At 45.7% G+C, this 27,765-nt stretch overlaps 1 protein-coding gene across 4 annotated transcripts in view; it reads left to right on the forward strand.

The window, feature by feature from the left end:
- The window catches only part of SEPTIN11 (septin 11), a 104,284-nt gene that overhangs the window by 73,268 nt on the left and 3,251 nt on the right, over nucleotides 1–27,765 (forward strand). For 2 of the 4 annotated variants that reach the window (XM_077933759.1, XM_077933762.1), the window contains exons 7-10: nucleotides 184–352; nucleotides 8,344–8,476; nucleotides 10,033–10,220; nucleotides 23,661–27,730. In XM_077933759.1, the coding sequence (XP_077789885.1) occupies nucleotides 184–352; nucleotides 8,344–8,476; nucleotides 10,033–10,220; nucleotides 23,661–23,685 (515 nt within the window). In that variant the 3' untranslated portion in view covers nucleotides 23,686–27,730. Of the gene's footprint in view, nucleotides 1–183; nucleotides 353–8,343; nucleotides 8,477–10,032; nucleotides 10,221–17,892; nucleotides 27,731–27,765 lie in introns of those variants that run through there. The other 2 variants (XM_077933760.1, XM_077933761.1) reach the window with 2 other exon arrangements.

Below are 27,765 nucleotides of genomic sequence, written 5' to 3' on the forward strand. Positions count from 1 at the left end.
ACTTGAAGTGCCTTAAGCTCATAGGAAAATCCTTTGGAGTGATGGCACTGGTCTGATGACTAGTATCTTCCCAGGGGAAATCAGGGCTTTTGTGTGTAGAAAAGGAAATGGGGCGAGGGGAGGGTGAAGATGGGAGAACCTTGATAAGTTTGAGATTGCTAAAGGAGCCCTTTTGTTTTGTAGTTGAAAATGAAAACCACTGTGACTTTGTGAAGCTGCGTGAAATGCTCATAAGAGTGAACATGGAGGACTTGAGGGAACAGACTCACAGCCGACATTACGAGCTCTATCGCCGCTGCAAGCTGGAAGAGATGGGGTTCAAAGACACAGACCCCGACAGCAAACCATTCAGGTAAGGCAGCTGCAACACCCTAAAGCGGAGTATATTTCTGGAGCAGTTGCCCAAGGCATTCTGCTGTAAGAATTTCAGACGTGATGGGCATAGTGGCACAGCTCGTTTTGAACATTGCCGTGTTCCCAAGCTTCCCTTTAGGCAAGCCAGTTACCAACTGCAATTTTGGGATAATGTATTGACCTACCCTCCAGGGCTGTTGCGAGGATTACAACAAACACACAAAGCACTTTGAATGCGTAAAAGCTCAATGATGATGATTAGTTCATACCTGCTTTTCAGGCAAGAATGGCTCCCATAGCAGCTCTTAATTAAAACCACACCAAGCTTCAATATAATTATGGATTTGTAGGTGTGTGTTTTTGTGCATGTGTGTGTGAGAGAGAGAGAGAGTGAGAGAGAGAGAGAGAGTTGGGAGACTGTCTTTCCCTGGCAGTTAGTCATAACAGTTCAGGTTCCAGGTTATTCCTTTCATAGGAAAGGGGACAGTGGTGGCTAATGGTCATTGTGGCAGAAGGCAAGGAGATGGCAAGCAATTCTCGCACCCCACCCGAACTGGTCGTAGGTAAGGAGGCTAACTGTGGACAGGCTGAAGTTGGGGAGGTAATGCCCCATTTTCCCCTAGTAGAAGGGGAACTGTGGACTCATTGGCTGGTTGAATAGTAACTATGTCGACCCACAGAACCAGCCCTTCCACTGATCTGCTATGCAGACCAAAGATACTATCCTCTGGCTGGCTTTATAGCTATTAAATAATGATTAACAACTTCCTGATAACGGTTCCCAGCCTCTTGTCGCTTCTGAGACGAAGCCACACCATAATCCTCCCCATATGCTTTCAAATTTTATCTCCTTGGCCGTAAAGGGAAAGACGGCTGAGATGTGCAAGATGGTGGACTCTGTACCAAAGGTCAAATTCTACCCTTGCTTGGCAATCCCCATAGATGCAAGGAATGCATAAAGCCCTGCATATATTTCATTAGTGATATGTGTGCATGTCAGCATGGCGAAGAAGTCTACAGAACTTACCAGGTGGCTAGTTTGCCTGTAAACACATTCCTTGGTAATCCATCCATGGCCTAAAAGAGATAATTGATAAAACTTCCCTTTCCTTTATGGGTAACCCTTACTCTTTGCTGGGTGACAGGATGAGTGGCTAGTTGAGCCGGTATCTCTTTTGTCAATGTATAAAATAGTTCAGATTTATAAAGCAGCCCTGGTTTATTTCTGAGCAACAACAAGCGTTCTGTTCAATTACGCAAGCGTAGGAGCAAAGCGTTGGGTCTCATCTTCCCACCCAGTTCACTGTCCCGTCCCCCCCCCCCCCGAACATGATGGTTTCTTGGTCTAATCTGCCAAAGGCAGGCTTGGCTCCCTCTGCCAGAGTTGTGCGCTAGCGACTGGCAGATGATGTCGGGTTTTCGTTCCCCACCTACCTTCTCCTGTTTTCCTCCCCGTCCATGTGGCTAAGCAGGTTCTCCTCACAGCCTGCCAAGCTTTTGCCTGGTCTGGATCCAGATTCTGCTTCCAGCTTATCTGCCACTGCATCAGTCTGCATCTTAAATCAGTTTCATACAGAAATAGTATATGAACACGGTTATGTTATTTAATTGGTGAAACAGGAGCATCCACACTGTTTCCTGGGAATGGTAATTTGCTGGCACAGGGAGCTAGAGATGGGTGTGTAGCTATAATTGTGTATACAGTGGTACCTCGGTTTTCAAACGTTTCCGTTGACGAACATTTCGGTTTTCGAACGCCGTAAACCCGGAAGTAAATGCTTCCGTTTCTGAACACGCCTCAGAAGTCAAACAGCTTCTGCTGAGTGTATATGTTATTTTTCTCAATTTTCTCTATTAAATTTGCAGACCGAACTTTGCGCCTCGGTTTTCAAACGTTTCAGAACTCGGAGCGTTCTTCTGGAACGGATTACATTCGGAAACCGAGGTACCACAGTATATGTGTGTGCTGTGGAAACAGGATGCTGAAGTAGATGAACAACTGACCTGATCTGTCAAGCTCTTCATAGGTTCTTATGACTCACTGTCAGCATCACGGCTAAGAAGGGATTTTAATCCAGGTCTTCCTGTTGCAAAATCCAACACTATAGCTCAGCAGTCTCCAACATGGTGCTTGCGGATGCATTGATAACTTCAAAGCCTTCTTAAGTGTGTTTACCTTTGTATCCCTTGAAAATACATAGACAAGAAGGAGAAGGTAGTGAAGCTCTTCTTCTCTTACACTTTCTGTTCTACAGTGGACGCTCGGGTTGCGAACGTGATCCATGCGAGATGCACGTTCGCAACCTGCAACGTTCACAATCCATGTCTGTGCACGTGTGGGTTGCGATTCGGCGCTTCTGCACATGCGCAAAGCGTGATTTAGTGCTTTTGCGCATGCGCGACTGCCAGAACCCGGAAGTAACCCGTTCCGGTACTTCCAGGTTTTGGCAGTCCATAACCTGAAAAAACGCAACCTGAAGCGGCTGTAACCCGAGGTATGACTGTATTTGCATTTCATGGCTCAGATTAGTTCTGCTGGATCTGACTCTTGCCCAGATCCATTGGAAAAGTGAAGCACGCTTTATTTATTTCATTCATTCTTTTATGGGGCAGGGGGATGATCTGGTCTGGGCAGAGGAGGAGAGAGACAAGACCAGAGAAGTTATCACCTACACCACTCTCTCAAAAATCCAAATGTGCCCACAGGCCTAAAAATGTTGGCAAGACCTGTAGATGCTGTCTTGTTAATGGCAGCAAAAGCCAAATGCTGTGGTTTTGTAACCAGGGTGTTGTGGCACCCTGGGGTGCCTTGAATGATGGTCAGGGGTGCTGTGGGCAATAATGGCCTCTGTCCTTCTTTCCTTCCTTCCCTCCCTCCTCTGACGCCCTCTTGTGTCTCTGCCTCCCGAAGGCTTGCACAGCTGTTTGTTGCAGCAGCCGTGGCTATAAGCTCTGCAGGCGAATGATGCCTCTGGGGCTGGCCAGGGGGTGCTGGTTGCCAGGAGCTGAGGTGGCCTCGGAGTGAGTAAGTGAGCAGGCAAGGTAGCCCAGCCAGCCAGTCCACCTGCTGCAGAAAGAATGTAGTTGGTCAAGGGAGCCGTGGACTCAAAAAGGTTGAAAACCTCTGGCCAAATGGATCCAAAATGGCTTCCGCTTGGCGGTTGCAATGAGATAATTGCAGGGGTAGGACAGAGCCAAGAGTAGCAATTTATTTATTTTCAAGTTCAGATAGCAAAGAGGAAGTGGAGAAAGAGAGGAGATAGAGGACCACAGATAAGGGTACTTTCTTCTTGTCTCATAGCGCAAGCCGGAGAATAGATGTGAAGTGCAGGCACTTTTAATCTTTTCAAACCAGCCTGGACTCTTCAGCAAGCCAGCCTTGCTTCCTGACAGGGAGCAGAAAGCATTCCAGGAACTCTTGAAACCAAGCTGGATAAAGAAGTGGTGACAAACCGTTTACTTCACGAAGGACCCAGCGCATAAGGGGCGAGAGGAAAGAGATGCTTCCCCGTTATCAGGCAAACTTCATCAAGCTCCTTGGCAAGTGATGCTTTGGTGTCGTTCTAAGAAAGGGGGAAGCTGAGGCAGGGTCTGCGCACAGCACAGCATGAGTGCCGTGTTTTGCTCTGCTGAGGGTGAAGCAAAAGAAGGGAAGAAGTGTTTTGCACCACACAGAAGCAGCATTGGTAATGGTGCCTTCTCCAGGCGCTTCATCCAAGGGAGGTGCAGAGAGTGGACTTTTCAGTAGTGGCCCTCACTGTTTGTGGAATGCTTTCCTCAGGAAAACATGCCTGGCACCATCAATGTTGGTTTTTAGGCACTAGGCCAAGATATTTTTTAATTCACTCAGGCTTTTAGGACTGTAGTAGTAATAGTAAGAGGAGGAGGAGGAGGAGGAGGAGGAGTAATAATATAGAAGTTACTCAGGCCTTCTTTGCTTTTCATCCAGTTTTGTGCTTCTTTTCAAAAACACTTTTCAACTGAAGAGGACTTGATGTTTCCATGCCAGAAAAATCCTGGCTGAAAGTAAATATTGTTGGGATGAAAAGTTATTTATTCAGGGTATCCCATTTTTGTCCTGTCCTTCCTTCAAAGAGCTCTGAACTGTGTATAAGGTGGCAAGGCTTGTTTTTTTGTGGGGGGGTGGAAGGGTTGGTATAATTTTATTATTTATATGCCACCCATCTGACTGGGTTGCCCCAGCCACTCTGGGCAGCTTCTGGCTATATATATATATATATATATATATATATATATATATGCAGGTTTTGGTGTCCTCGGGTATCTTCCCGTGTAAAAGTTGGGGTGTCTAGGCGACGTTTCGACGAGGTCTCACTCGTCATCTTCAGGCTGGTGCTTTCGGCTTCTTGTTACTGGAACAGAGCAGGATCTCAGTGTTTGAGTTCCTATAAATACTGTAGAGGAGGTATGGTGTATGGCCTCCAGTGTTCTGGGCAGAGAGGAAGTTCCCAGGCTAGTGTGCCTTTTCTTCTTTTGTTCCTTAATTGCTTGAGGGATATCTTGAGTGATTTCTTGAGTGATATCCTGAGTACCACTTAGGTGGGTCATTAGGTGTGGATTAGTTGCTAAAGCCTTTGTGTCTTGACCTCTTGAACTTTGTGAAGAGTTTTTCTGAGAAGATGGGTGTACTACATTTAGTTGTGCTCTGGCTTGGCTTCGTGTATAGGGGCGAGCTGTGGTTTTGTGGCCTGTGCCAGCCAGATCTGTGTAGGGATTGCAGGGGGGTGCAGCATCCGGAGGTGCCACCATGGTTTGGCTACTGGATGGTGTCTGTAATTTATCTGTGGAGAGGGTCTGGGTTTGGGTCTGGTGTGGTTGATTGGTGATGGCGTTCTGTGTGCCTCTGGATCTGGTGTCAGTTTTTGTGGGGAGGGCTAATTTCCAGATGTCTGGCAAGCGGGATGTGTCGTCACGCTTGTTCATGTTGTGAGGGTGTTTCTCTATCTCGATGGCTTCCATGATTATTCTCTTGTGGTGATGTTCCATGTTAGAGAGCAATTTGGAATCTGCAAAATTAATTTCGTGTCCTGTTTCTTTCATGTGTTGGAAGAGAGAGGAAGTTTTTTCTTCTTTTTTGACGGCATTCTTGTGTTCTGCGATACGTGCATTTATTCGTCTGTTTGTTTGTCCAATGTACGTGGCTGGGCAGACTTTGCAGGGTATTTCATAGACCCCTTGGTTTTCCAACTGGATTTTATCCTTGGGGTTTCTGAGGATATTGGCTATTTTTTGGTTGGCGCAAAAGGCTGTTTTGATATTGTGTTTATGGAGGATTTTGCTAATTTTATCTGTAGTGCCCTTGATATAAGGAAGGAGGGCCATGCCATTGTTTTCTTCTGTGTCTTGGTTTTTGGGGGGTGTTTCTTTTTGGATTAGCTTCGTAACCCTGTTTTGCTGGTATCCATTGGCAATTAACACATTTGAGAGATTCTGTAACTCAGTTGTCAAGTGGTCTTTGTCAGCCAGGCGTTTGGTTCTGGAGATGAGAGTCTTGGCTACGGAGTTTATTTGTGCAGGGTGGTGGTGTGATTGTGCATGTAAGTAGCGGTTGGTGTGTGTTTTTTTCCGGTAGATAGTGTGTCCTAGGGAGCCATCAGGTTTTTTGTAGATTAGGACGTCAAGAAAGGGAAGTTGGTTGTTGGCTTCTATTTCCATAGTGAATTGTATTTTGGGGTGTAGGCTGTTGAGATGTGTGAGGAAGCTGTCCAGTTTTTCCTTCCCGTGTGGCCAAATTACAAAGGTGTCGTCAACATATCTGAGCCAAAGTTTGGGTTTGTGTTCTGACTTGTCTAAAGCATTGGTTTCAAAGTGTTCCATGTACAGGTTTGCGATGACCGGTGAGAGGGGTGATCCCATAGGTGCTCCTTCTATCTGTTTGTATCTTTGTCCATTGTGGATGAAGTACGTGTTGGTTAGGCAGTGGTTGGTCAGGTCCAAGATGTATTCGGGGGGATTGTATTTGTTTTGAATGGCTGTCAAGGCTTCATTAATGGGCACTTGTGTGAAGAGAGATACAACATCGAAGCTCACAAGTAGGTCATTGGGATGTAGGTTTTGCTTCTTTATTGTTTCTATGAACTGGAAGGAGTTTGGAACGTGTGAAGAGATGGATTCTGCATAGGGCTGGAGTTGCTTGGCGAGAAATTTAGCGAGATTTTGTAGAGGTGAGCCTATGGAGCTGACTATTGGTCTGAGTGGTGTTCCTTCTTTGTGTATCTTGGGGAGGCCGTAGAGTTTGGGGCATCTGGATGATTTTTCTCTGGGGATGATTCTTAGCTGGATTTCTTCACTGATAGGAGAGGCTTTTATTTTGGATTTGGTGGTTTTTTCCAGGTAGGTGGTGGGATCTGTTTTTATAGGTTGGTAGGTAGGGTCTTGGAGTAGATTTGATAGTTTTGCTTGGTAGTCCGATGTGTTCATAACAACAGTGGCATTACCTTTGTCTGCTGGGAGAATGATTATGTTGTTGTCTTTCCTCAGGTTGGTGAGTGCTTTCTGTTCTTCTTTGTGTAAATTGCTTCTGGGTGGTTTGCTGGAGCAGAGGATGTTGGTGACTTCAAGTCTGATTTTATTGGCTTCATCTGGGTTGATTTTGGTTAGGCTAGCTTCGACTCCGCATATGATGTTTTCCGTGGGGATGCGTCTCGGGGCGACTGCAAAGTTGAAACCTTTGGAGAGTACTTTGGTTTCAGTTGAGGTGAGGATCCTGTCTGATATGTTATGTACTGTTTGTTTCATGGGTTGTTGTGGAGGGTGGCTGGGCTTCTGGCGTTTCTCTAGTTTGTGGAGTTTGTTGGTATGTGTGTCTGTCTTATGTGAGGTCTCCGTTTCAGCTCTCCAGACGGCTAGTTGTTTGCATTTGTCCCAGAGTGCAGGGTGGATTTTGTTACAGAGTTTGAGGTGAAGAGTGAGCAGATCTTTGTTGGTTTGGTTTAGTAGGTATCTTTTCTTGTGTAGTTCGTTTCTGATTAGGGATAGTTCAGTTCGTTTCAGGATCCTTTCGGTAGCTGGGGTTTTAGAGTGGAATTTAAGTTGGAAGCTTGTGGGAATTAAGTTGTTGTCTCGGCAGTTGCGTAGGAACAAGAGATCACATAAGATGGTGGCTCTTCGGATTTCTAGTTTCTCGTAGGTTCTTGTCAGCTGGAAGGTTTCCTCCCCGTAGAGGTGAGATATTTGCTTTCGTAGATTTTCACGGGTACAGGAATGCAATAAAACAATAAAACAATAAAACATTAAACATTGAAAACTTCCCTATACAGTGGTACCTCGTGTTGCGTAACCTCCAGGTTATAGAATCTTCGGGTTATGGCTGCGGCAAACCCGGAAGTGTATACTTCCGGGTTTCACCGCTCGCATGTGCGCAGAAGCACTCTTATCGCCCCACGCGTGTGTGCAGAAACGGCGCCTCTAGTTACAGATTTTTTGGGGTGCGCACGGCACCCCGAAACAAATTAAATCCGTAACTAGAGGTACCACTGTACATTGCTGCCTTCAGATGTCTTCTGAAAACCATATAGTTGGTTATATTGGACATCTGATGGGAGGGTGCCACTGCCGAGAAGGCCCTCCACCTGGTTCTGTGTGTGTTCCAAGTTCAATCGCCAATTGTATCTCCCAGATCTCTGCAAATAGGCCTGGGAAGACATACACACACACACTCACACAGCCCTGGGGAGTTGATTCTTCCAATAACGCATTAGATGGACTCATGGAAGGGTTTGGTGTAAAAGCGACCTCCCATGCTCATACCACCTTTTATCCTCTCAATAACCCTGCAAGGTATGTCACAGGCTCATGTGCAACCTTAGCTGATTTACCAGGAGCTGCTGATTGATTGATTGATTGATTGATTGATTGTTCTTCCTTCGATGTTACTCATCCATGATACTAATGAGGTTTGGCTTTCTTTCTATCTGCCCACGACCACCACGTCCTCTCTCTTTTTTAACGGGGTGCTTCCATAACAAGTCTGCAAGAGACCTATGAAGCCAAGAGGAATGAGTTCCTGGGTGAGCTCCAGAAAAAGGAGGAGGAAATGAGGCAAATGTTCGTCATGCGGGTAAAGGAAAAAGAAGCCGAGTTGAAAGAAGCAGAAAAGGATGTAAGTGGACTCCTCCCCTCACTCTTAATACAGGATCCCCACCCCCCACCCCCGACTCTGAATGATTCAGCTTGGAATCGTCAGGGGGTCCATATGGGAGCACTTGTGTGAAGCAGAAAACACAAACCATTGTTATTTGGGGCTGGATCATGTATAGGGTCCCTCCAGACTGGTGTTTTGTGTGGGGGGGGTGCATTCAGCAACAAGTCATTGTCGCAGTAATAGTGCATTTGTGGTGGATTTATGCTGGACATCCTGCCACTATATTAGCTGAATGAATGAATTTTATTATTTCGGTCACAGACCAGTTCCAGCCCACATACAGTATCAAGGAAGTCATAGAACACAATGGGGATACATTTGAATTTGCAGTTAGGTATAACAGGGACAGTACAGATATAGCAACAGTTTAAAAATATATAAATTAAAACTTAGTCTATATTAGTTGTTCTGCAATGCTTCTCAAGAGTTACCACGTTACTGGATTCTTGTGCTGCGTAGTGCAGCAAAAACAGGACAAAAAATAAAGCCCCAAATAAAACGCAGAACATAAAAAGAAAAACCAGGACATTTGTGGTATTAAAAAAATAAAGGACTTCTGCAGGGAGCTATGGGGCGTGCACCGACTAGCAGCAGAGCAGTATGTCCACCTGAAAGTGTTGCAGGCATGAACCCTATTGAAAGTGGGATCACACAGAACCCCCTCCAGTGTTTTTGTGAATGCACAATTAAAAAAAAAAGATTTCTGGAGGGGCCCATAGTCAATCCTTACCAGAGTCACCTAGGTCACTTGTGGGGCTAGAGAGGGAGATAGAAAAGGGCTGTTCCCAGTCTGGAGTTTAACGTTCATCATGTAGAAGGCACCACTGCTGTTATGTACTGAAGTTCTCACCCTGGGCCAGCAGGGGGATACTGTAGATAGTTTTCACTCAGGTCCACATATGCAAATAGGGAATTGAAAGTGACGTTCAGTGATTGGATAGTTACAGAAAATGGTTACAGTTGCGTTGAAGTGGAGCTCTATATAAGTAGGCTGGCTGAACCCTTCAGTTCAGTTCTGTCCTGGCCTGTGAATAAACAAGAGCTGTTTGAAGAATCGCTGTGTCGTCTGATATGTTCACCCACAACTTAACAACTACCACTCAACCATAGCCCAACTCCTGGTGTTTATGTCAGAGTGGATCAATCCACAGTCTTCAAACTAATTCCCAATCAAGGGGGCTGATGCTTCACACATCCTGTTCCCTTCTCTGCTTGAAGAGGGTGCTAAGACCTCGCTCGGTTGGTAGAGCAGGAGACCCTTAATCTTAGGGACCCACATTGGGTGAAAGATTCCTGCAGGGTTGGACTAGATGGCCCTGGTTACACCTTCCAAGTCTACAATTCTGTGATGCTGTGATCTCTGGCAATAGGCCATGAGTCTACTTGTTCAAGCCCCTTCCATCCTTTGAGCCTGTGCAGCAGGTTTGGACTATTACAATTTTTTCCTGCACTTAACGCTTCTTTTCTCTCTCTCTCTCTGTCCATGACCTCCCTCTTTCTTTCCGGTTGGGCAGCTTCACGAGAAGTTTGACCACCTAAAGCGGACTCACCAGGAAGAGAAGAAGAAAGTGGACGACAAGAAGAAGGAGCTTGAGGAGGAGCTGGGCAACTTCCAGAAGAAGAAAGCGGCAGCCCAGCTGCTCCAGTCACAAGGGCAGCAGGCTGGCTCTCAACAAACCAAGAAAGACAAAGACAAGAAAAAGTAAGCCATTGTCTCAGGTCGAGCTCTGTGGGCTTCTGTTCCAGTGTGCTGTCTTCCGTTGCATGTCTGTATTCGCTTCTTCCCATTATCAGACTGGAAACTGGGCTTCCCTCCCTCTCTCCCCGCCCCCACTTTAAAACAAAAAAAACCACCCCCAGACTGAATTATTTTTTATATAAAAGAAAATACAGGTTTGTTTGCTTTTTCCTTAAAAGAGGAGCGGGGAGGGAATATGACCGGCTTTATTTTTTTATACAGAGGGTACCTAAATAATATTTTGTAAAAGCTTGACTAGCTGGTTCAAAGAAGCAAGAGAGCAGTTGGAGAGCAGAGACTGAAAGCCAGCCCACCCAGCGATCGGCTGAACCGACTTTGCAATAAGTCTTGGATTTTCTGTTGTCGAAGCAAAACACATAGCGCTCCGTCTCTCACTGTCTTTCCCAGTGATGCTTCAAAAGGTCTGTGCTTAATTCACTGTGTAAAAGCCTTGCCACGATGGGCCAGTGTAGAGATGACAGTTTTCCTGAGTGTTAGCCGCGTGGTTAAGTGATTGTGTTGGGCTGCAGGATCATGCCGCCAGGTTCCCTCGCCTCGCCTCTGGGTTTTGCGGGCAGCAGGGAGGATGTGATCCTGTGGCCCCAACCCTCTTAAATGTACGCAACAACTTGGCTCATATTGCATTCCTAACCAGCCAGAGGTATATTCAGCTCGGAGTCGCTTAGTGCCAAAAGCGACTATTTGCAAAAGCGGCTGTTAGAGCGTGCAAGTAACTGTAGTTACAGTATAAACTATCTGGTGCCAGTTCTGCCCCTCTGCTAGCCAAACAAATTAACAGTGCTGGGTATGCTATGATTGCAGTACAATGCTTCTTATTGTAAAAGTAAAAAATAAAATAAAACCAGCAGTCTGGCATCGTTGGAGCAAGTCAGACCCGCATATTTGCAGTCAGACCTTTAGCTTGGCTGTGGAAGTGAAGAAAAGTTTTGCAGGCACATGAGGGTACTTAACTGCTCCAGCAATGGGAGTGCCATGCATGGATGGGGCTCTGGAGCTATGCTCATGGGTCTCCCAAATGCTTCTTGAAGGAGCAGTAGCACATGCAAAGGCAGTATGTCTCCTCTTGATAAATACCTTTCAGGAAATTTCAAAGCATTGTTGCAGTGTCTCTTGAGAAAGAGAGAAGCATACTAGGCATGAACCTTAACAGGTGTTTGGTCTACAGCAGGACCTTTCTCTTCCCCTGTCGTTGTTCTCCAGACCTTTCTCTGCTAGTCCTGGTGGGTGCCAGGGCTGCAGCGGGTTTCCTTTTGGTTCCGCACCTGTGCATATGGCTCTGCAAGCATGGCACCCATAGGAGATTTGGGTGACGTTTGCCACTTACGTAACTTCCCTGGTTTCATTTTTGTAACACTGGAGTCCTCCTGCAGGTCACTTACAAGGTCTCAAGGTACTGAAAAGGGCAAAGTGCAAAAGATGGAGCCATCTACTGGCTTCAGGATTATGTACTTGCAATGTAGCTATACAGATTTGCCTTTTTCGTGTTGACCTTTCTTTAAAGGCGTTGCGACCACTGGAGAGGGTTACAGGAGCAATCTCGCTCCACAAGAATGTAACCAGGGATGTGCAACCCCAAAGGTCTTTCCTTACCTTCTTTGCAAGTTTAGAGCCACCATGTCCAGTTCTGTCTTCCAGGCTGATGCTGCAAGTCCCATCTGGGAGAAGGGCAGTCAGCGCAGGGACCTGATCCCTTCCCTGCACACGTCTGTTTGTGAGTGACTGGTGCTCTGCTTCAGAGTGCCGGTCACCCACAAAAACTTTGGTGTGGAAACTCCTTTTGGTTGCACTTCTGCCAGCAGAAGTTGACCCACCAAAGAGCTTCGTATCCATTCCATCTTTCTCTCTAGTCCTAAATACTGGCTAAGCTTAGTTTCTGCAGTAGCTAAAACAACAGACACCTTAAAGACATGATCCCTCTTAAAAGAAGATCTGCAACACACCGTTGCTCTTTGCAGCTCTTCAAAACTTCTAGTTACTCCATCCTTCCTTCCACCCAACATTTTGTGGCCATTGACCACACTCTGTCCTCACTGAACTGCTTTTAAATTTCCCTCCCTTAGGATCCTTAGGGAAGGTTTATTTTTAACTTGTGCAAAATTTGGGGTCTGTCCCTCAATCTTGCAGATGATCTCCTCCCGCTTCTTTTATGCGTGGATTGATGCCAATTTGGCTAGACAATCAGCAACAGTCACATGACATAAGTATCATGTAACGCAGGGGCCAAAATAATTTCCATACACGGTACTGCCAAATGACATGGGTTGCAAAGGACTTCAGTAGATCCGTTAAATTTTTGTGCAGTATATATCCCTGCCACTTCCTGCATCTGATGAATTGGGCTCATGTTCATGACAGCTCACGCCACAAATTGAGCGCTGGTCTTTAAGGTGCTACAAGACTCTTAGTTGCTTTTGCTACGGCAGACTAACATGGCTACCTCTCTGCTATAACCGAAGTCCTATTTTGCAATTTGTAAAAATGAACAGAGTGAGGTCCATTTTGACTGTTCTGACTTCTGACTGTACTTCCCTTGTGGGGGGTGGGGAATCAATATGTAGGTTATATTTTTTTAAATGAAGGATTCTTTGAAAGAGTAATTATTTTTGAAGCTGTCTTTACATGGAAGAAACTCTATTTTTTGTATACCTTATAAGCATCTGTAATGGTGATTGCTTGACCTAGTCAAGGAGGTCTGTCTCTGGACTCAGTCAAATTTGCAAATTACAGGAGGGCGTTCCGGCTTTGGAAAATTGTACATTTTCAGCATGGGCTGGCTATCTCACCTCACCTTGTGCCCCTTTGGCCTTGTTCACAATGCACCTTTATTGTAGAGCAGTTAACGAGACATTCTGTTGTGCAGAACCCAGATTGGGGAGCTGTGAAGGAGTATTCTCCCATTGATTGCAGACAAACTTCAGGACGAGTTTAGACCAGAAGCATGTAGCCATCTAGATATGGCTGGCTCACAGCTCCCATTGTCCTGAGCTCTGCCCATGCTGGTCAGGGCCTCAGGTTCCCTATCCTTGCCTGGTTCATTTAGTCCCACGTTCAGTGTCCCAACCTCAGTTTCTAAAACAGGAGGAGGTGGAAATGAGCTTCACTTAGAGATAATTTTTCTCCACCCTTCTCCAACACCAGATAATGTGTGGCTGGCTGCGGTTCTTCAGTGGTGAAGGAAAAGCACTCTATGCGAGAGGGATTTCCCTAACGTTACTATAATATCACATCTTCCAGGGCTGAACCTGGCAATAGGAAGTTTCTGGTACTGATCCCTAGCTCAGAGAAAGCTGTAGATGCTGCATAGACCATTGCTGTCTATATAAGCACAATCTCTTCTATAATAATATTTTATGAGGCAGCACCTTTCTGTTTATCAAAACTAAAGCCATCCATCTTCGACTATAAATTAGGTTGACATTTTTACTTCCTTGTTTGAGCATGCGTCTGAGATGCGGCAGTGAATTTTGTAAAAAAAAGAGAGAGAAAGAGAAATGAAATAAACCGTAACATCTGACCTGGGTTTCAAACTTGCAATCCCAAACAGACCCCTTGCCCCTCACTCACTATAAAGAGTGATCAGTTAGGGGAAGTGCAGATGTTACATTAAGGGAAATTTAGGAGGGATGGGGAGGGGGGGCAAGGCCTAAGACGTGCCATTTTCTCAGAGGTGTAATGTTTAGAGCTAACGGAAGGGCGAAGCCTGAAAATGGCATTCCTGCAGAAACCAACCCTTTTTTGAGAAGCATCCCAAAAAGCTTTCCAGGAGATAAGGCTGAGCCTGCTGAATGGGGGCTACAGGAACTTAATATTTTTTTATCAGGCTCTATGGACACATTCCAGGTTTTGTTTCGTTTCGCCTTTTTTTGCTGCAACGATACGGGCCTAAAGTATTAACTTTTGGAGAGAGAGAGAGAAGGGGAGGAAAGATGGAATTCTCAAGGTTATTTTTGTAGCGGATCCATTTGGTTGTTATTTCTGTTTACGTGTCTGGAGTTCCCCCACGTGGCGTCAGACTGTCACTGCAGTTGTCAAGCCAGAGGAGCAGTCGCTGGGTTTGCAGATAATACTGTTAAGGGCTGCTGCTGCTGCTACAAACATGGGGCCAGATTCTGGCTGGCTTAGACTGGCTGTTCACAGTTATAATGTTTGTTTCACAGCATGTATACATGTGCTAGGAAGCTGTGGTTTGGCTCAGCTTTCCTGCGCACGTGCACTATTCATACATGCAGCAACACACGCGTGTAGCACATGCACAGGGCTGCATATCTAAATCATGACCTGTGATAGGTATTTCCCAACCCCGGTTCTCACTCTCATTTGCCAGAAGTGGAGTTGTGGTGCTGGAGCCTGAAATGCAGTGGGCAGGACACGATCCAGCCTCCTGATAGTTAGGCCGCACCCGGCCAACCCAGATGCTGCATGCTGTCTGCCGTTATAGGGTTGGGTGCCCTTGGTGGTTTGAGAGGCCCCCCAGTTACAGCTGGCAAGGTTTCACTGCAGATATTAACCCCTGCACATTGACACAGAATGCTAAGCCAGGGGCCACACCGTGTGAGCACAATGCACACTTGGAAGCCACATACACTCTCATGCGCCGTGACCACACACGGACGTGCGCATTAACTCCATGCAGTCGCCAGCAATTGGACTGGGGGGGGAGGGGTTTCCACTTTCCCCCCTCAAGGCCGATGGGGTCATATTCTTGGAGGCTGCATCTGGCGAGAGAAAGCTAACTGTAGCTTCTTTCAAGATGGGGCCCTCTGGCAAACTGGTTTGTCAAGATGCGAGCACATGTGCTAAGCTACAGAGGGTGGTTTATTAATGCAGCCCAAGTGCTCCTACTTTGCCCTTCTTTCTGCAAGCAGGTAAACAATCGATGAGCTGGTTAGCTTTGCATCCAAACCTTTGTTTTGCCCAAACCACAGTTACCTGTTTTTTACCTAAGCTATTGTGATTTGCCTGGGTGGAACAAACCATGACCTCAGGCATCACTTAGCTTTACTGACATGCTCCGTATTGGGTATATTTGTATTCTGATGTCTTCTTGAATGTTTACTGTAAGGCACACTGGGCACAGCTTGTTGTGAGAAAGCAGCATATAAGTAAAGTCAATCCATCAGTCATAAACCTTTCACAGTTTGTGTACCTGCATGCAGAAGGGAGGCATGCAGAAGGGAGGCTTGAACTGCATGCACACTGTGCTTTAATAAACGATACTTCGTGACTTGGCACTGCATGCAAATGCTGCCTGTGTCTGATGGCCACATTTAACAATTCACAATGGGCTGCATGCTCTTTCCTGGGCTGCAGAGAGTTGGTCTGGATGACCCCCTGCGTCCCTTCCAACTGCACTTCTAGGATTCTGGGATTCTCTCCTGCAGAGAATCACTTTCTGTGCAGGTAGCTGTTTTCCACTTTTAGAAACCGTTTTGTGCTCAGATGTGCAGTTTGGTGCTTTCACTTGCTGTTGAATGCTTTAAATGGAAAAGTGAGAGTATGTCATCATTCTTACAATATATATGCATATATATTTATCACGCACACCCACAGATGTTGCAACCTAGCCTGGATTTCTGCTTTTTAAAGGTTTTTAAGTTTTCTCTTGCCCTTGAATTCAGGGCTCCACTTTGCCTAGGAAAGGGTTTGGACTTTTCTTGGTAACAGAACCTGTAGTGGCACAACTGCAGTATTGTTGAAGTCCATTGACTGGTGGCAAATCAACCTGCTCGCTGTTGCCAGCATGACTTCCCTCTGAAACCCAGCACATTGGAATGCTCCTTTTTAATCCAGAGCAAGAACTGGGCAGCTGAGGTTTTACAACATATGTTTGTGGCAAGGCAAAATATATAGTATCTAGCATTTTTGTAACACTTCCGGGAGACAATGTGCTAATCTGGAGCAGAACTTCCAGATCAGCTTCTCCAGTTAAATGATTTCAGGAAGCAGGAGTGGGGGGGGAAACCCTCATCCTAAAACAGCCATTGCCAGCCTTCCTCAATCTGATTCCATAACTCCTATCAGCGCCATTGTGTGCTGACTTAGGCTCTTGTCTTGCATTGCTTTTTTGATGTGGAGAGAATTTGCTAGTGGGAGTCCCTCCATTCCCCCAGCATTCAAACAAGAAGGGTGCAGTCCAGGAAATTCTGTACCTCCTGACTCCTGCAGGTAACATGCACTCTTGCAGCATGCATTCCTTTAGCTACAATTTTCAAACATGCTAGCTTGTTAATTCTGGGAGATGTACAGCTTTGTTTGCTTCATCAAGATTACTAAAGATCTTTTCCAAGGCACTTACTTTGCCCAGTGTTTTGTGGTGGGTGTCTGTTCCTTTGCTCAATTAAGGGTTGTGGGTTTTTTTTAGTGCAAAGTACAGTATGCTACATAGTGATTTGCCAATTAACTGGTATATGCTTTCTAAATCTGCAATTAAATTGCTGTGTTCCAATCTGTCCCAAGGCATGCACAGGCTCTCACTGCTTGCAGAAATGTTTGCATTCATTCCAGTGGAGGGAGCCCACCTGCACATGCGTTTCTTTGCACACGAGGCACTGAATCAATGGCGCATCCCATGCGCATCTAAGGAGGGCATTGGAGGGAATGTGTGTGCTTGCATGAAGAAGGGACCCAGGTTCAAGTCCTGGCATGCCCAGTTGAAAGGCTCTCCAGTAGCAAAGCTGGGGAAAGGCCTCTGCCTGAGCACTTGGAGGTACACAGAAAGCTACCTTGTATGGATTATAGGTCCATTTAGCTCAGTCCTGTCTGCATTGATTGGCAGTAGCTCTCCAGGGTTTCAGGCAAGAGTCTTTCCCCACCTAACCTGGAGACACAGAGGACTGAGTCTGGGAACCTCTTGCACACATCCTGTGGCTGAGCTATGCCCCTTTCCCCAACTACTCAAAGGACACTAACCTTCTGCAAGCTGGAACTGCTCATATGTTGTTGGGCTCCAAGCTCCCATCAGCCACAGCTGGCATGGCCAGTGCTTAGGAACGGACATCCAAAACATATAGAGAGTACCAGCTTTGGGAAGGCTGGAACAGACAGGTAGTTGGACCAGTGAAGCCTCCTAGTGGTGCAGCAATAAAACTGCTGGCACACTTGCAAAGATAAGCAGGGTCTGGTATGGTTCCAAGTTGGATGGGAGACCATGTGTTGAGAATCCTGCATTGCAAGGGGTTGGAATAGATGACTCTCAGAGTCCCTTCCAATGCTATAATTTTACAAGAGGCAGCTGCTTGTGTCTGTCGCCGGAACCGGAGCATTAACTGGGGAAATGGATAAATTAACCGACCAGACCATCCTGTTTTTGTCACACATGGCCCTAAATTTAAAAATGCTGTGTGGCTTTTGGGTCTGTGTTTTATGTCTTTGCTACTAGGCTTCCACACAATAAGAACCTAGCATGGATTTTAAAGGTTAAGGGTTGGTTGGTTTTCATTCCTTCCCATTCCATAATAATCCCTTTTGCAGAACCCTCTGCCATGAAGCAAGAAGCTGTCGCCAGCTTTCTTGTCATTTCCCACAGATTTTTCCCCCCCAATTTAATTTTTCCTCCTTTTTTGAGTTGCTATTATTTCTAACATTTCTGTTCTCGTGTTTGTTTTTTGATTTGCAGTTCAAGCTTCACATAAAGCCTGCCAAGTCAAAGGATGTTCCTGCAATCACCTGCTTTTGCAGTAATGAGTTTCAGCCATCTTTGTTTTTGTTTTTTTCTCTCTTCCCTTTTAAACACAAATCCTTACTATATTAATAATACTGTGGTGGGTGGGTGTTGGAGCAAGGGCTACCTGGCCTTGGGCTTTATTGGGGATATTCCTTCTTCCTCTGGAGAACAGAAACTGTAAAATTGATTGGAACGGGAGCTGGAACTAGATTGTAACAATTTTAAACTTGGGTCTTGTTCATTGCACTTGGGTCCACCTTTTGGCCACGGTCCTCTTGAGATCCTCTTGAGGTGTCTGAAACTTGGGTTGTTTTCGTACAACGGGCTTATGCTTCTTTTTCCCCATTTTGAATGGCAAACTCCTACCCTCCCACCTCCTGCACCAAAGCACCTCTTTGCGAGAACACCATCCAGCCACCATAAAACCCTTTAAAGTCCATGGGTTTCTTTTATGGAAGGTTTAAGTACACATTTACATTTCCCTCCCATTGAAATCAATGGGACTTTTGTGAGTCTCAGGTCCGTGCCTTGATTTTCCTTCAGAAGAAGATTTAGTACAAAGGGGATACTGTTTAGGGTTTAAAAAAGAAGAAGAAGAAAGAAAGAATTAAAGTCCCACTACACGTGCAAATTGCTGTGTGGTCATCTGCACCAGGGCCATGATATTTTGAAAAACTGCATCACTTGTCGGAGCAAAGGAGGATTATAAGCCATGCTCAGGAATTTTGGCTATGTATAGCATATTCCATTTATACTGAACTGGCTCACTGAGGTTAGCTTTTCACACAAACCCTCCCCAACCCCCCAGATACAACCCATTTCTACAACTAGCAAAGCCAGTCCAGGACTGAACAAGATGATGGGAGTCCAAAAACAGCTGAAACACTGTCTTAGAGCAGTAGCCTGAGGAGTCCTGTGGGACTACCTCTGAAGCTAACTGCTGATGTAGAGTAAGGCCCCGCTTGCCTTATGCATTTAAAACATTCCACTTTGAACAGTCATGGCTTCCTCCCAAAGAATCCTGGGAAATGGAGTTTGTTAAGGGTGGCGAGGCTGTTAGGAGGCCCCTGTTCCCTTCACAGAACTACAATTCCCAGAGTTCCCTGGGAAGAACAATTGATTATTAAATCACTCTAGGAATTGTAGGTCTGCGAGGGGAATCGCGATCTCCTAACAACTCTGGGCAATTTTAAACTACCATTCCCAGAATTATTTAGGGGGTGGGGAGCCATGGCTGTTTAAAGTGGTATGATACTGCTTTAAATGTTGAGTGCAGATGGGTCCTAAGGCTCTTTCATCCTGACACAAAAGTGTTCTAAACCCACCGGTCCCACTCCATCTAAGCTATTTCTTCTGGAACTAGCTTGCAAGTCCGCGGAAGAAGCCCCAGGCCCAGGATTTGTGACATGTCTCTTACTGACACTGCATGACTTCGCACACGCATGATGCCTTTTGTAACCTCTTCGATGCTTTTCACTTTTGGCGTGTCCTTTTTAACAGGCTCCCCCCAGTAAGTTTTGATCTTGCTTTTAACCAAACCTCGCTGCAAACATGAGATAACTAACAAACGCAGCACCAGAGCTGCACATTATTATTATTATTAATTGATGGAGGATAACCTACTACAAATGCCTGGACACAGAGGAGCCACAAGGGCATCAGATAGGACAGGGGAAACATCCTTGGAATGTTAATAATCTTTACAGCATCAAGGATTTACTGAAAGAATTAGTGGTCTGTTTTATTCTGAAATGAAGAAATTAAACCTACTCCCTTAGGGCTCAGTCTTATGGGTGATGGGTGTTGTTCTTGTCATCTGATTTTAAATGAATAGGACTATCTTCCTAAATTTGTGTAAGTATATGAGCTCAATGTAAAAGATTCATCTTTCATTTCTCAGTTCTTAGAAGTGAATAGCAGTTCCAAATAGCCTGCGGGTCTTACCATCACAGTGCTCCCATGTGATCTCTCCTGTTTTTAACATTGTTGAAGTGTGGTATGGATGCAGCCGGTGCTTTTTTTCTTTTAAAAAAAACTTTTAGGGGTACTTTCATTTTGACCCAAGAAAATCACCATTTCATAGTTCACATCGGGGAAAATAAATACAGTAAATGGACAAAAAGTACAAAGATTCACAAAATGTGTAGGGCTATGTGTACCCCTGTGTTTCCCCCAGGGAAAAAGCACTGGATGCAGCCATGGGAGAGAGACAACCATGTTTATCCTACAACGTAAGAACCATCCCTCAGGCTTCACGCCATTTGTTAAACCATGGTTAGCTGCTGGTTGTTGTCAAAGCTCTGCTTGGGCCAGGACTTCAGAATTGTTGCTGCAAGGACAAGGTAGGCTGAGCGAGCAAGGCATTGCCAGACTACAGTCATAGGCACCTGCTCGAGGGCTTATTCGCACAAGTTTAGATGTGCACCCAAATCCCCTTTGCTTCGTTTCTGAGCGTGCACCCAAAGTTTTAAGTTGTGGTGTTGAAAAATTGGTGTTTGGGAACACAATCATGCTCATCAGAGTTCCAGGAATGGGTGTTGATTGTGTGCATGAGTGTGCTTGTTAATGGTTAGCAGGATCTACAGAAGAAAAACTGGCAAGTAGGTAGAGAGTAAGAGTATTGTGGGAATGTGAGGGTTTTGGAACGTACAGAGCATAGAGCAGCCTTCAGATGTTTTTGACTACTTCTCCCATAAGCGCCCAGCCAGAACATGATGGGGGCTGATGGGAGTTGTAGCCAGACATTTTGGCGGAGGTGGGAGACATGTTTGTCAAAGGCTGGGCCCACAGGAGGCAGAAACAGCTACAGCACCCTGACTTTCTGCAGAGCGAATATTCCGCATGTATTTTTAAAATAGGTTTCAGTAACACCTTGCCTGCAACCAATGTACTTGTCCATCTGAAGTTGAGTCAAGCAGGGATAGAAGGAAAGCTCCTTTGAATTCCAGGGACTTTCAGATCGATTTCTATCTCATTAACGTCACATCTTTATGAAGCTGGTCTAACCACCATGACTTCCCAGGGAACTGTGGAAGACGTAGCTTTGGGTTCTCGGCACCCTTGTTTCAAAACAGCATTTGCCAGGTTTCTTGAGCAGAACGTGAAACCGTGTGGCAGCCAAACTAATTTCTAAACTTGCTTGAACTCACAGTGTCAATGTTGAGCTGTGAGGGAAGACAAGCCTCTCCTGTCCAGGTTACTTTTACGGTTTCCACTTTGAAATTGTATGTGCCAGCCAAGGCAAATATTGGAATGAAATCTCACCCCGTACCCAACCTCCTCTTCCCCCTTTGCTTTCCCTCGCTCTCACTTTAACTGTTGTGAAGCTGACTCTGAAGTATTTAACTGTTTGTATTTTTCTGTGCTGGACAGAACATTTCCCTTTCTGACACTTTCCAAGAGATGGCGAGTCCTGTTTACCTTCCGCTTCCCTCAACATTTTCTCTACTGCTGACGTGCAGCCAATTGTCCCTCTGCTTCCAGCTAGGTAGTCTCCTCTTTCTTACCTTTTTTAAAAAAGCACTCTTTGAAATTACGCTCATCACCAAAGTCACCACCCTCCCTTCGCTTTTCAACTTTGCTTGCTTCTCTGCCAAACCACCACGGTGTCTTTTTCCTTTTTCCTCTTCCCTTGCTCTTAAGCAGCAAAAAGGCTAATCTGTTTAATCTAACTATGTTCTTAGCAAAAGCCAGAAGGCTGGTTCACACATCACACTAAACACAGGTTCAAGCTGCCTCTGCAGGTGAACAAGTCTTCGTGTGGCGGAGTGTAAATGTGCCGATTTGTGGAGCCCACAGGTTGCGCAAATGGACTGCGCTTGTTGAAACATTACATCAACTGTTCAAGCGTCCATCTTGGCTGTCTGTATTCACAGGTTGAACCTTTGTGGAATATGATGTGTGAACACCCTTAGCAGGATGGCTGAAAACCTGCCCAAAGGGAGGCAGGTCAGCAGAAGATAGGACCAGTTTTGCGCTATACTGTAATGCAGCATTTGCCAACCTGGTGCCCTCCAAATGCTTCAGAACTTGCAGTCCGAAGCACCTGTAGGGCTCCAGGGTGGCTAAAGCTGCTTCAGTGCAAGCTTGGCGACCGAAAGAAAGGCTCGCCAGCTAAGCAAGCTGGATGAAAAGCAGCGATCCAAAGAACTGCTTCTCTCTTGGCCTTGAACAGAAGGAGCCAGTTTCCTAAACATGCAATGCAGCAGCTTTGTTGTGCAACTATATGTTCAAGTTTCCCGAAGCTTGAATGCTTGTGTGCCGTGTTTGCACCAGCCATGTCTGTGTGTGTCCTGATTCCTAACCGGCTTTTGTGCCTGCTCAGTTTGTTTAAAGTAATTTATTTGTTCCGCCTGCTTAGTTTAAGAGACTCCCTCTGAGAAATAAGGTGTTTTTTCCCATCTATACCAACCTACCAAGCAGTAAAGAGAACTTGACCAGAGGTTTCTTCCCAGAAATCAGAACAGGAGGGTAATAAGATTCTCTGCCCAGCTTGGTGAGGCACATGACTTACCAGGCTCTTGACAGCCTTGCAGATAAGCCAGCCTGCCCATGCATGTCAGTGCCAGCCCTTGTGGCACCTAGGCCACCTCCTGTTCCCTCCCTCTGCAGGCCCCTTTCAGTTTTCAAAAGCCTCCTTATCTGATCACCTGGAAGCAGGACTTAGTCACCACAGGTGAGTAGGCAAGTGGCTAATGTGCTAGGATAGAAGACAGAGAGTAGCCCACAATAGGCGTCCTTGCTAAAGCAAGCATTTTGTCTTGTCAGTTTCCAGCAGTCGGTATAGTATAGCTCTGGGGTCAGCAAACTTTTTCAGTCCACTGTCCCTCAGACATTGTGGGGGTCCAGACTATATAAGTGCAAGCACCCAGACCCTGGAGATTCTGCTATTTGCAGCCTAGGTTTAGATGTCTCTACAGATCTCCTGTTGCAAAGCCCTTTGCCAAATGTATTCTGGCTTTTGTCCTCCTTTCTTTTTTAAACTCCGCGGGTTTCTTTCTTTCCTTCCTATTCCACTAATCCAGAGGATTAAATTCATTCTTGGTGGAGGGGGATTTCTTTCCCTGATTGCTCTGATCTCCCTCCCCTTCAGAAACCCCCATAACATAAAGTTATTTGTAGATGTATGCTCCAATCTGACTCTTGTAATGCCCTTTTCGAAACCCACCTTTTAAACGTTTCGAAACATGGCGTCTTTATGGCACCTTAGAGTGGGCTGCAGTCCACCCCTTGTGAGTTAGTTGCTCATAACCAGAAATTTTATGTGTGTGCAGTCGAAAGCACCTCTGGGTATAGGGCGGCATATAAATTCAATTAATAATATAATCATCATCAGTTCAGTACAGATAAGCAGCAGCCACACTCAGATGCAGATCCCAGCATATATTTGGAGACACACCAGATTTGTCTGCTCCTGATCCAACGAGAGATGCATGCATGGAAGCTAGCTTACCTGCATGGGTCGCCTTAGCTCAGAAAGGTGAAGCACCTGTGGCCTTTTGGATATTGCTGGTCTCCCAACAGTCCCAACCATCATGGCCGGTGCTTAAAGAAGATGGCAGTTGTAGCCCTACAACATTTGGAGGGCCACGGGTTCCCTGGGAACTAATTAACTGCCAGAGAGCCAGGATCTTGCCCTACTTTAGCCACTCCCGGACCATGTTTAGCTTGCTAAATATTGCACTTGCTTCTCCTTTCTGTATCTATGCCTTTCTTCACAGCAGTCCTTGGCTCTGCACGGAATAATGTCTCTCCTCAAAAGCTTTTTGGATGTGCTTTCTCCTTTGCATGTAAGTATAGCTGCACAAGACCATTCTGCCCACCTTTAGGAACTACCCGAAAGGGCTGGGGTTTTTGTTTTTGTTTTTTTGCAAACGGGTGTGCTCGTGATCTGCAGGGGCGCAGAGATGTTCCAATATTACTTCGGCTAAATTGCAACTCGGTAGTACAGTCAGAAGGGGCGAAGCAGCAGGTGGCCAAGCACAGCGACTCCAGTCCAGCAACAGTTGGTAGAACTTGGCTTTCCTTTTGATCAGTGGCAGTTTGGTCACAAATAGTGTTCAAAGGACTTTGCTGCTGGAACCTGTGCATGTTGAACCAGAAATTATATTCAGTTCAGTTGAAGTTACTTCCAAGTAAGGGTGCTGTGCTGTACATATTGATTGCAGGGCGGTCTTCTAAGTAAAGACATTTAGGATTGTTCTGTTGATCTGATATCCAGAAAGTTTCACTGAGAGATCATTGGAACATACTGCCAAGTAAAAATGCTTAATATCCAAGTGGTGAACGTTTAGTTCACTTTCAGCAGTGGTGGTTATCCAGGAAGGAGTTACTCCTCCCCCACGATTTGGAGGTAGGGCTATGCAATTTGTATTTATTTTATTTTTTTGCCTGGCCCTTCACTGACAGGAGCCTCCCGCAATTCCAGCCCTGTTTGCTTCAAGCAACAGCGCTTTCATGGTGCTCCCATTTTTATTTTTTGTGCTAGGGAAAAAGCCCACTTCACCATTTTGTGTGATCTCCCAGCTTAACCGCCCTAAATACCCAGGTTTTACTGGTGGCCCTAGAAAAAACGCAGCTTAGAGACACAAGCTCCATTTTAAATATGCATGCTTATGTGTTTATTTTCTATTTTATATGTGTTTTAATGTATGGGGCAGCTGCCCATTCCTGCATTTCAGGGGGTTGGCATAGATGATCCTTGGGGTCCCTTCCGACTCTACAGTTCTGTGATTCTATGAATACCTGCCATGAGACAGCCAAGTCCCCCCCCCCAATAACTTCCTGGAGCCAGCTTAGTATTCTGTAACTTAAACCAATAAGTAGAGAAATGATGACCTGCTCCTGAGTAAATCCTCACTCTTGTATTTGGTCAGCTCCAGTAGTGTTTAGTCAGGAAGGTCAAGTGATTGAGAAGTTTACCATTCGCTTATTATTATTTTTTTGAATAAGTGCTTGCTATAAAAAGGAGCAGGAAAACAAGACCCAAACTTTTATCTAATTTGGTTGTTTCTTTGTTGAAATGTCCACAGTGTCTTATTCCAAGTGCCAAAGGCTATAACAGCTGCAGCTGTATATATATTTGCACTTGAATAAAAACCATACCCCTTTGCTGTGCCCTGGGAGGGCTGGTGTTGGGGTGGGAGAGGGTTGGTTTTGTTTCTTACAAAAACGTTTGGTGCAATGGCTTCACGTTGCTTCAAATTAAGACCAGTCTTGGTCTGCATCCCTGGAAGGTGTGATGGATATTAACACAGAGTGGTATTTTGGAAATCGCTCAGTGCTGGCCTGCCCACTTCTGTTGCAGCCGGCAGGGAAATGCCAGTGGGAGAAACAGTGGCTCTGGAATCAGGAATAGCATAGCAACAATGCAACTTGAACTTGCTTGCTTCTTTCCCATGGGTAATTTCATATCCTAAGCACCATACAATGGCTGCTTCCTAGAGTTGATTGGTTTTAACCACCACCGCCACCCACCCATACCTACACAGGGTTGATGGGGTTAGTTGAGACTCAATAAGGCTAGAGCTTTGCTATTGCCTGTCACAACCAGGGCCGTCTTAAGCAAAGATCCCTCCAGCACCACCTCCGTTTCCCAGAGTTGTCAACCTTTTTTTAGGGCTGGAGGAGGCGGGCAGCGGCTGGAGGGCGGCTCCTCCGGCAGGGAAAAGGCAGAGGCTGGACGCAGCACCTCCTGGTTCAGCTAGCTGCTTCATGCCACAGTGGCCATGGCAGGCAGCACGCTGAGCGAGCGGGCCTGCGCTGAGCAAGGGCACATGCGCCACTCCCACCAGGCGTCGGCTCGGTTCTTCCCCTTTTAGCCTGCAGGCGCCCCGCAGAATTCGGCACCTGCAGGCTAAAAGGGAAAAAAACCGAGCTCTCAGTGCACTCATTCGGTGTTCCCCAGACTCTCCCCTGGCGCCCTCCAGAACTTGGTGCCCTGGCGCCCCGTGCCACTAGTCTCTATGGGTAAGATGGGCCTGGTCACAACAGACAACTGGTTTCCTATTTGACAGTGAGATTATAAGTGTTTGCCACACGTGGTTGATGACTTGCAATCCGAAACCGCCCAATGATTCCCATATTAAGAATGATTATAAGCAAGTGATGGCCTTGGTTGCTTGAAGCTCTGCCAACGTGCAGCCTTCCTCCAAAATCCCTGTCTAAAAGGGCATTAATGTGCCATCTCGGCCCCCGCCCCGCCCCTGGGTGCTAAAATGTCAAATGCTAATCACCAAACAGTGAGCTATCCAATGAGGGCAACCCCCCAAAATCACATCACCTTTCTGAGTGTGGCAGAAGTGGCTTGCCCACACACTGGAGGCATTCGCTTCTTGGTCATCGAATATGTGTCCAGGTCACTTCCATTACGCACTCTGTCTCCCGTCTTCCCAATTGGAACTATAGAGGGTCCAATTGAGGGAAAGGAGGGCTCTTAAAAATAATAACAAATGGAGAAAGGCTAGACTCCAAACATAAGAGAACAAAGAACAAAGTCTTGACGGAGCACCAAAATTCTAAAAAATATATATTGTGCGTTTAGTGCTGACGTTGAATGTGATGTTAGTGGCAGCTGGTGAGCCAGTAACAGGAGCTATGAACTCCTAGACATTAACATATGAATGGGACCCCATGAACACCCAAGATGGGTGAAATCCAGCCACTTCTGTGATATCAAAATGAGCAAATAAACACTTGGGGCAAGCTATACCAGAAGTCACAGTGTCAAGCAAGAATGCCAGTGTTAAAGGTGATAGTCGTTGTTATTTGGGACAGCTGCAACCACACTGGTTTGCACTTTAACCTTAACATAGACTCTTCACTATCTGCGTACTGCACCGTCAAAACTCCCAACAAGCTCTTTCTGCTGCCTAGAGTGCTTGCATTGTTACCAGGTAGATGCATACACGATTTTTGTTTTCAAAAATGAGCCCCATTTAATAGGCAGCCAACACTCACAAACACAGCCAGAGTTTGCAGATTGAAGCCATTTAATCCCATTCGCACCAAATCATGGGTTTTCTATGCAGCATGAACATGGGGCTCCCCGCTTCAAGAGCTGCCCTATTTGTTTTACTAGGGCTGATGCTTACAAATGTCTTGTTTTGCTATGTGACCAACTGAGACGCGTGTTGTGAACATTTATTATACCTTAAGAGGTTTGTATCTTTCTGACTTGCCATTCATGAACGCCAACCTGTAATCTTGCCATATCTTTGCACCGAAAGGGGGTGAAAAGCCACGGTTGCATTTACGGTAAAGTAGTCCTTACATCTGTGTAGCTGGAGCCTGGCAGTATAGCCTTGAAACATATATGAAGGGTTCTGTTTTATCTCCTCCTTTTCCCCAATTTTATCGATATTGAACTGTGAACAGCCGTAGGAATATGTCGTTTGTATACTTCTGTTTTGTGGGATTTTGTGTTGTTGTTTTTTAAGGGGGGGGGAGTTTGCTGACTGCCTTAAAACTTTTTAGGTGTAGTTTCTTCTATTCATTTCCTATTTTGAAAGTATCCTATGTTTTTACCAGAATGACTTTGTAACCGACTTACAGTGTTAATATAGCGCTATATATATATGTTATGTATCCGTCCATTAGACTTTTGTTAACACTTTTCAATGTCAAAAAATGGTTTTTCCAAGCACACCAACAATCGGTATCTTTGTGCATTTGACAGACACACGGGGTTTGGGGTTTTCTTTTGGTTTTGTATATGTTCTTGGATGTTCACTCCTGAAGAGTCCGAACACACAAAAGCGGGAAGGAGAAAATACATTTTAAAAAAGCAAAACATGGATTATTCTTTTCTTTTTCTTTTTTTGCGGC

Source organism: Podarcis muralis, chromosome 9 (assembly GCF_964188315.1).
Source record: "Podarcis muralis chromosome 9, rPodMur119.hap1.1, whole genome shotgun sequence".
NCBI classification, from domain to species: Eukaryota; Metazoa; Chordata; class Lepidosauria; order Squamata; family Lacertidae; genus Podarcis; species Podarcis muralis.